The sequence below is a fragment of the Atta colombica genome, unplaced genomic scaffold (genome assembly GCF_001594045.1).
Source record: "Atta colombica isolate Treedump-2 unplaced genomic scaffold, Acol1.0 scaffold125, whole genome shotgun sequence".
Lineage (NCBI taxonomy): Eukaryota > Metazoa > Arthropoda > Insecta > Hymenoptera > Formicidae > Atta > Atta colombica.
In genome coordinates this window covers 3,710,299-3,719,930 of record NW_017259212.1, presented here as the reverse complement: position 1 = coordinate 3,719,930, position 9,632 = coordinate 3,710,299, and the positions used below count along the sequence as shown (strand labels likewise).

At 40.6% G+C, this 9,632-nt stretch overlaps 1 protein-coding gene across 2 annotated transcripts in view; it reads left to right on the top strand.

The window, feature by feature from the left end:
* LOC108694856 (mushroom body large-type Kenyon cell-specific protein 1) overlaps window positions 1-9,632 on the top strand; it is a 44,805-nt gene that overhangs the window by 31,082 nt on the left and 4,091 nt on the right. For both annotated transcript variants that reach the window (XM_018204540.1, XM_018204539.1), the window contains 4 exons: window positions 1,479-1,911; window positions 5,601-5,838; window positions 6,991-7,864; window positions 8,104-9,385. In XM_018204540.1, the coding sequence (XP_018060029.1) occupies window positions 1,479-1,911; window positions 5,601-5,838; window positions 6,991-7,864; window positions 8,104-9,379 (2,821 nt within the window). In that variant the 3' untranslated portion in view covers window positions 9,380-9,385. The remainder of the gene's footprint in view (window positions 1-1,478; window positions 1,912-5,600; window positions 5,839-6,990; window positions 7,865-8,103; window positions 9,386-9,632) is intronic.

The window sequence follows — 9,632 nt, the reverse complement described above, 5'->3', positions numbered from 1 at the left end:
ATTATTATATATATACATATATGTTGATATTTAAAGATGTTATGCACTTTGAATTAGTATTATGTAATTGTTTATTTTTATCTGTTTCTTTATTGCAATCCGATAGAATAAGATTTTTATAAAAGTTGACGGTAATGAATGTTTTACGTCACAGATATTTTAGAATAATTAGCATCAAAATTGCCTTGTAAACATAGTGTCTACAGGAAATGGCGATAATACAAAAATTGATAGCAATAAAAAGAAAATTCTAATAAACATATATAATAATAAATATTTATATACGATTTGTATCTCCTGGCAATTTAATCGGTGTTTTAATTTTCATCTTATCATCTTAAATAAATCTTGTTTATATAATCATATGAAATGATGTTTATGTAAATGAATGTGTGTGTTTAAAGAGGCATAAATGCTCGCTTTTTCTGGCTAGAAATCGATTAATGCAATACGAGAAATTGCCGAGTTAACGCGTTTTTCAGTCTGTTCGTTTGTCTGTTTCGTAAAAACTTAATTTGGCTCGATGTTCCCCGAAGCCAGGATCAAAGCTATACGGATTCGCAATTCGCCATTGGCACGACGCCAAACACGTGCAAGCATCGGGATGGCCACGTGGCCATTTGATGCGGGTTGCTTCTCAAGTTAGTCTAGGAAACGTGAATACACGTGAGTCTGCATTACGAGAAACATTGAATAATCTGACTTTGTTACATATACACGAAGTTCGCGAGTGAATATCGAATGCGTCCATTGGCCAATCGATTATCGAACCACGTAGTCTCTTGGCTACTTGCTTGTCCATAATATCTGCTATTTGAATATTTCATGTTCAAACTATGTCTCAACTAGGTCCATAATTCTTCCATAATATTTCTAAAGAGAAAATACGAATAGAAAATATAATATTCAACTAAATATCTTATTGTATTTTTTATCGATAAGAAGACAGTAAAATAAATTATTTTATGCGAGATTGATTTTTTTCTTCAGACGATACTATTTTTTAATATATTATTTCTTCCTCTGCGCAGTTTATATGCGCAGTTTTGGAAAGTAAAATTAAAATTTTCTTTGATTTTAGTATATGACAGAATAAACGAGATTTCTGTTATGATGACTGACGGATAGTTATAGAAGCTATCTTAAAAGTCGGACCAGCGAAATGGAAAACTCGAGGGACACAAAAATAAGTTTTCCTATATGATAAAATGCAATTGACAAGCAACGCGAATTTCAATGAATTGTTTCCGTTACGTGACATCTTTCAATATTTTATATAGACATTTGTAGTACACGATGAAGGTTTTAGAGATAACGCGATATTGCAAACTCGACTCACCAAGCATTCATTCGGCGTTCATTTCCATGCACCTAGCTATATGCTATCCCGAAATTACGTTTTGAGTGGCTCTCAACATTGCAGGCAAAAACATCATCAGCTACTGGCCTCGATATAACGTTGATTAATGCTGTTTCAGCTCGTGTTACCGCGCGAAACCGCGAATGACCGGACCGGTTGTGACCGCGGCGGCAGCGGCGGCGGCGGCTGCGGCAGGCGTCGGTGGTGTTCCAGTGGTGGGTGCCGGGGGCGGCAGGAGGACTTATACCGAGGAGGAACTGCAGGCCGCCCTCAGAGACATCCAGAGCGGCAAGCTCGGCACGCGGAGGGCAGCGGTAATCTACGGGATACCGCGTAGTACTCTGCGCAACAAGGTCTACAAGCTCGCGATGGAACGCGAAAGGGACGCGTCCCTGACTAGCACCCATTCACACCCTCACGAGCCCGGCGCCCCAGCCACTACCACCACCACCATCACCACCACCACTACCACCACTACTACTACTACTACAACACCACCAAATACGACCCAAAACGCCTCCGCGACCACTCCGCCCCCGCAAGTGGACGAGGTAGGTTTTGGGGACAACGGAAGATAGCTAGAGATCTAGAAAGAGAGAGACAGAAAGAAAGAAAAAAAGAAGGAAAGAAAGAGAACAGCGAGAATGGTCGAGATGCAGAGAGCGGGGAGTGGAAACATGCCATCGACACGTGCCGAAGTCTCGTTGGTCTTTCACGCGTGTTGTAGAAAAGCCGAGGATGCAAATTGGCATAGACAGCGGCTGGGGAATCTCGTGAGGGAATGATGCGACGAACCGAAGCGACGCGCGAAGATGCTATATCGTGTATCTTCTTTTATCTTCGGAGTTTCCGTTATCGATGTCCGATGTTTCTCATCCGGAAACGAGTCGATAGCGCGACAAAATGATTTCGGGGTTGCTGCATTGACTCGTTTCAAATAACGCGGAATGTCGATGTTGATACCGCCATGTATTTCATGATCTATTGCAAGTGCCTAATGATAGCTGTTTATACTATTTTGATTTACAAATTAAATATCAGATTCATATTGGTGATAAATTATAAGACAAATATTATAAAAGATAAATCAAGCGTTTTATCTGATATATTGTATTTTGAAAGAAATGTGTCATAATATCTCTGTACATTAATTATTATATAGCACCAAAAGTGAAAAGAGATATAAAAAGCTATAAAGATAGGTAGTATCTGATTAGATTTTTGTTGAAAAATTGATATCAGATTGATTAACGATTTTATAAAGGAAACAATTTTTTGTCATTAGATACATTGCGATAATGACTATAAATATCTATGAGTTATGTTTTATTAAGTTTGTACAATATGTATCGATTGAGAAGAAAAATATCCTTAAAGATATCAATTAAAAAGATAAACGATAAAGAAATGTTATCTTAGATAATTTTCTCAGAAGTATAAAATTATAATCACGGTAATTTTCAAAGTCATTTATCAACGTTATAGATTATAGAATATTGTCGGGCACTCGAGAAATCACATACGATATCTTACGACTTAAATCGTCCGCGTGCGAGTAATAAGTCTTCATGATTTACGCGGCAAAATAGGCCGATTACCATGCAGAGGAACTTGGAAGGGGATGGGAAACCGAACGATGCACGAGGGAAATCTCGTCGGGAAAATTCGCGAATATATACCGTTCATTTGTATCTAAGTGTGGTTTTGGTTAGGAAGAACGAATGAAGCTTCCCCAAAACATACCTCTGGCACGGCGATCGTGGATCTCGCGTGGAACTGAATGTCTTGTATCGCTAAACGATACGCTTATAGTCGCCCAATTTATATTTGGTTGACCAGTAATTTCTGTGATTATAATTTGATGTAGTTTAAAAGTAGCTTCATTAGATTATAATCACATTCTATTAAATTTTGTATTTATATATAAAATAAAACTTTTATTTCAATAAAAATTATTAAATCTCAAATTTTAATATTAAATATAGATAATGTGAATTTTATATATTTTTTCTAATCACTTTATCTTTTTTACCTTAACTTTTATGTTTTCGAAGATATAATTATTAAATTTACAAATAATTCATGAAAATACAGAGAAAGAAACATAGAGAAAAGAGAATATTCTTTTTTTAATGTTGCACAATATTGACCAATTAAAGAAAAGTATATAGAAGAAGGATATATCGATTTGATAGAAGAAGGTGACGGAAACTATACATTGTTCGGTGATTTTATGCTGAAGGAAAGAGACGATGGTCTACGCGGTTCTGTATCGGTCGCCGTGATGCTCCGTAGTGTCCAGTGTTTTTTGCATGGGCTGTTTAACTTTTTTTATCTCACTATTTGTAGTTTAACACACGGCAACTTGGTGTCCGCGAGGTTGCAAGATTCGAGGTAAGTTTTTGGGAAGGTCGTGTCGAGACGAAAGAAAAATTTGTCCGGACTCGATTTTTCTTTCGTTCTTAAAGGTGCTTATAGTCGCGCCACGGAATTCATAAATGTACGCTTCTGGACCTCGACACTCTGCATCCTCGATGTGTGTCGTGCATACAATCCTCCGCATAGAGATGTCCAATCAAATCATTGTTTTGAAATGGACAGATCACAATTTCAGTGTAAACGTACCGGCCATCCGTGAAACAGTCGCACGATTGAAGATTACGGCAAATTAAACGCGGTGGTTCAATTTAATCCTCATCACCTGATAGTGTCTCTTGCTGATTCTCGATTCTCAATTTGATAACGATTAATTCTTTTTAGCATGTGTGGGACGAGAATTGATTTCAATTACGTAATCGAAGATGCCGAGGACATTAAAATGTGTAAAAACTTTCGATTTATATCAGAAAAGTATATAGAAAAGTATATAGAAAAGTGTTTAGTCTATTCAGAACATAGAATAATATTTTTGTCGGAAAAAACATTCAGCAAGATTGAAAAAATATTATTATAAAATTTTGTGAAATTAAATTTGAGGCGTTTAATGCGTAATACGAATCGTTTCCTTAATCGAGAAAATATCCTGCATTCCGTATTGTACTTTTCTAAAAATTATAATTGCATCGCACGGTCTGTTGATTGTAATAGTTGCTACTTAAAATCGCCGACTAAACTTTGCCTCAGCATGAACACTAAGAGGCGTTATTTTACGATATAACTTGTCGAGCTTGCAAGTACGGTGCATGAGAATGGTTAAAATCATTTTTCGTGCTTGCATTTTGTGCGATCGTGTACCGCGCGTTTATATACATAGCAACCATCATAGAAGACTGTTGCTTCACTTTTAGTGCAATGCATGCTCCTTAAATGAGTCCCGAGTGGTATCTCTACACTTGAATTCCGGCGTATCTCGTCGAAATGCACGCCGAAGATAAGCTTTTCTCTACGTGAATTCTGCCCTCTTTTCCTTCTATTGAGGACTAGAAGGGGAAAGGTAGTCGCAATTATTGTCTACCGGCCGACTGTTGAGAGCATCGAGAGCATTTTTCCCGTAAAACACTTGTCGCTACTTTGGAAAATACCATTTACTGATTAGCAGCTCTCCTGCATGGTGCTTGGCTATTTTACATTTGATGGCGATACATGTACCAAGTAGTTTGTGTAAAGTGACTCAATTGAATATCTTATGTTAAGTATTGAAGGATGAAGAAAGAAAAATAAAGGATATCTTTAATTTTGTTCTTTGTGTAAAGATGATTTGTTTTATTTTATTTTTTTTTAAGGATAAAGTTAAATGTTAAAGTTTATAAAAAAGTTTTAAAGCGATATTTTCAAAATTCTTAAAAAAGATAAAGCTAGCACATGTGATTTCTTTTACATAAAATTCGTCTGTGCAACGTATCTCAAAGCTTTAAAGCATCTTTTCCAGTATTACGTTCTTCTCCATTTTGATATTTTTTAAAAATATGCAATGCGGTCACTTTATGGGAAACACTTTGTATATATTTACATGGACAATTAATTTACATCTACACACGATACAAATATACGTACACTTCAGACACACCTCTCGATGAAGCACTCTCGAACAAGAAGTTGTCATACTTATGAGCAGTAATGGTTACTTAATGACTATCAATAATGAGAAGAGCAACGCTTCTACTCACGTCTTCGAAGACGGGGTGGAAGCTTCTACTTTTATTTTCCTCGAGAGGACAACTTGACTGTAATTTGCAATTTAGATATTCTTTTGTACTTGAAAATATGTAGAAAATGCTAGAAGAGATTTTTTTGGATACAGGTGGACGACAAAGAATTATCCGGTGCAGAAGAGGAGAAGGAAGTCGAGAAGGCCCTGTTAAAGCCTCTGCTGTCGTTGGAGGATCTCGTGAGGTTTTCTACACTCGAAGGGACTGGTGGTGATTCTCTTAGAAATTTGTTGCAACGAGGACATGAGACAGGAGCCGAATGGCCGGGATTGGAACACGCGAACATCGGTCCCTATATTCAGAAGATGTTGGCTGCCGCTGCACCATTAGGTAAAATTAATCATCTAAATTCTCTAAATTACAAAATGATATCGTAAATAGCTTAAAAGCTATTTCATCAGTTAAAGAGTTAATTTATTTTTTATTTTTATCAAAGAATTGCAATTTTGTCTATCAAAATTCCGATTACAATTAAATTCTTAATAAGTTTCATGTTTCTAAAATTTAAAGTAATTAATTTTTTTATATTTATTAATGTAATAATATAAAATTAACTTGTTGTACAATAATTTAGTATATTGATATTCGGCATTTGGGTCATTTACAAGCATTAGTTTATTTTTGACTGACTAACCAATCTACGTCATCAAGAGAGGAAAGCCGAAAAGTGTATTACGCCACAATAGGACTTCTGAAATCGATAGAAGCCAGGCCCTAGTTAATCAGTTCGCCGATATTTTCTCTGCTTTTGAAGAATGCAATTTAATTTGAATAGCTTGCTCTGTATTTGAAATTATGACGTACACTGAAAAGAAACAAATAATCACGATTTTTGTTATCATTATCTGTTATCAAATCTGGATTAAAATATTTTCATATTATTTGAAATTTCTACATAGAATTCTAATAGATAGTCTTTCTCACATAAAATCATATTAATAATAGTTTCAATTTATACAATTCTCTCTCAGATACTTAAAGAAACAATTGATTCACCTATGTTAATTTTTCGTAAAGCTTTCTTTATACTAACATCTCGATAGAATTAGCCATTGAGGGATCGGCAATAAATAGATATATATAGAAAAAAATGCTAAGATTTTAAAAGATGATTTTGTTCTTGTGATTAAATTTATACTAAGTCCCACCTATTTTACCTTTAACAAAGTAATAAACAGACCTGTGGCATACCGACCTCATGAGCTTGCTATTATCCTCTATCATTATCGGTAAAAAAGACATTACGGTTGGTTGGCATTGATTTACTTTTTTATTACCACTATGACATACTATATTATTAGCCACTTTAGAAACAGAAAATTTTTCTGTTAATTGCTTTTTTGATATATCTATATTTATATCTACATTTTTATTGTTATTATTTGACTACTTATTATTGATTAGCTTCACGAGCATGTATAATTTACCAATACCGATAGACATTTATGAACCTCTACTACAAATATTGTAATAATGATGTAGGCATGGACACGCGAGACTATCGCATACCCGAAGTAATGAGAAAACTGATGAGTGAAGACAAGAGGCTGAACAAGAACGTGAACGGTGATCAGTCACAGCCGCATCACCATCAGCACCATCCTCTCGCCGCACATCAACAGTCACAGTCGCAGCAGCAGCAGCGAGGACCCATGACGAACGACGACTTCAATCCCAATATCGAGGAAGAAGCCAGCGACAGCGCTCAGGGCAGAGCGATATTGAAAATTCCGTCCTACAAGCCCGCCAGCACGCCGGGTTGTTCCAGCAAGAACGGCGAACCGACTTCCGCCGCATTCGCCCAGAGCTTCGCGGCTGCCGCCTCGAGTCCGGGCCTTCTGGAACGAGCTAGTCCAGCGTTTTCCAGTACCAGCAGCCCCACGAATTCATTGGTAGGCAAAGCGGTGGCCGTCAATTTCCGCGACGTCATCGCTAAGAGCATTAGCGTCAAGTTCCAAGAGGGTCAAACGCCCAGCGCGGCTGGCATACCGGGCTGCCAATCAGCTGGTGTGGTTCCATCGCAGCAGGCCATGATAACAGACCCGAGTCCGTTCAAGAGGGGTCGGTACACACCTCCACAACCGCCACAACAGCAACAGCAATCGCCGGCGCAGCAATCGCAATCCAAGCAGCAGTCGCAAGAGGCGAACAAATCGAAACCGGGTACTGGCGGCAAGGGCACCAGACCTAAACGCGGAAAATATAGAAACTACGACAGGGATAGCCTTGTCGAAGCGGTACGCGCAGTTCAGCGCGGTGAGATGAGCGTGCATCGTGCTGGCAGCTTTTATGGAGTTCCGCACTCCACCCTTGAGTACAAAGTCAAGGAGCGGCATCTTATGAGGCCGCGCAAAAGGCAAGTTTCGATTAATTGTTTTGATAAAAGAATTGTCCATTTTATTTCTTTTTGTTTTTTTTTTATCCGGAAAGACATAAGCAATTAGTATTGTTCGTGGACGATACAATATCTACGTGACAAATCTCAGGATATCTTGAAATTATATTTTTTACACCATATGTCGCAAATTATTATAAAGAATATGTTATTGTATTAAGAGCTAGAAATTTTAATCCGAACTTTTTTTTCTTCTGTAGGGACCAGAAGCAACCGGACGACAAGTCGAAGGAGACTGCGACGACGGCAGCGGCGGCAGCGGCGGCCGCGGCGATGCGGCCGGGCACTGCTGGCGTCGACAAGAAGCCGCAGCTGAAACCGCAGAAACCGTTCACACCGCCCGGCGGTATACCCGGTCCGAATGGACTGAAAATGCCTCCGTTTATGGAGGGCATGCCCCACCTGCCATTCGGACCCTTCAACTTCTGGAACCCGACGCCCTTCATGCCCTCCCCCTTTATGGGTGGCGCGCCGAACGTGCCAATCCTTCCGGAACAATATTTCGCATCGCAGAGAATGCGTGGACTGCAGGAGCAACAACGAAACGCCACGATGGTACAGCAACAGCATCAGCAACGAGACCGAGATGGAGTTGGCGTATCCGGAACGGCAGACGCGGCCGGAACTTCGAACTCTCGAAGCGCTTCGATGTCGAAGGCGCCGCGCGACATGGTGGAGAGCATTTATGATGGGCCCGGGGCGAACGGCAGTTTCCTGGACAATCTGATCAGGTCGAGCCTTGAGACAGGCATTCCAAGGGACCAGCGGGCGATAGCGGAGGCGAGAAATCAGCAACAACAGTCGTCATCGCAACACCCGGAGACGATGAGTAGCAAGACACTGATCGATCAACTCTGCAGAAACTCGAGGAGGACTCCGCTGCCGCGGATGGCGCAAGACAGTAGCGAGGACGAAAGTTATCGAGGACCAACGGGCAGGATGGTGCCAGAGAGACCGGAGCGCGTGCCCACGGTTGATCTTAGCCCTTCACCGTCGGAGAGAGGTCGCACGGAAGATGGCAGCGATCGGCTGACGTCACCACCGACACCTCTGTCGATTTCCCGAGCGGGTAGCAGGGACGAGGACAGCACCCGTGACTCGAGGATCGATCGCAGCAGCAGAGAGCGTGAGGTTCACAACGGCGGCCAGGAGGATCGCGACCGGAAGCAGCCTCTGAGTCTGCAACAGCAACAGCAACCACAGCTGAATCACTACCCGGACTTACACAACCTCTACGCCGCGTCAACTGACAAAAAAAGTGCCTGTGATAGTAAGCTTATAGTAGATCATTCGAGCCAGAAGACTCAGCCGCAGCAACAACAAAAGGAATACGCTGCCGTGAGCGGGCTGGTCGTGCAATTGCAGAGGGGCTATAACACCGCGAGCAGCAGATCCGGCGAGCCGACTAACAGCCAGCAGCCGGCGGCGGCGGAGCAGCGCAGCACCGCGCTCAGCATGGAGGACTCCGTAGAGTAGACGAAAGTCAGTATCAGTTATCAGTAAAGTATACAGTTATGAGTAAACAAATGAAAAGGCCCATATACAGTAAGTCCACATTCCCGCCCAGATCTCTCACACGCACCGAACTCGTGCGCCTTCTCGTTGTTGCGCGCCGCGAATGGGGCTTCCCTTCGCGCTCGCACACTACTTTTCCCAATCTAACCCGTGTCACGGACAAGAGGGACGGATTCAGGTAAACAAAATCTCCTAGCGCCGAATGATTGATTCG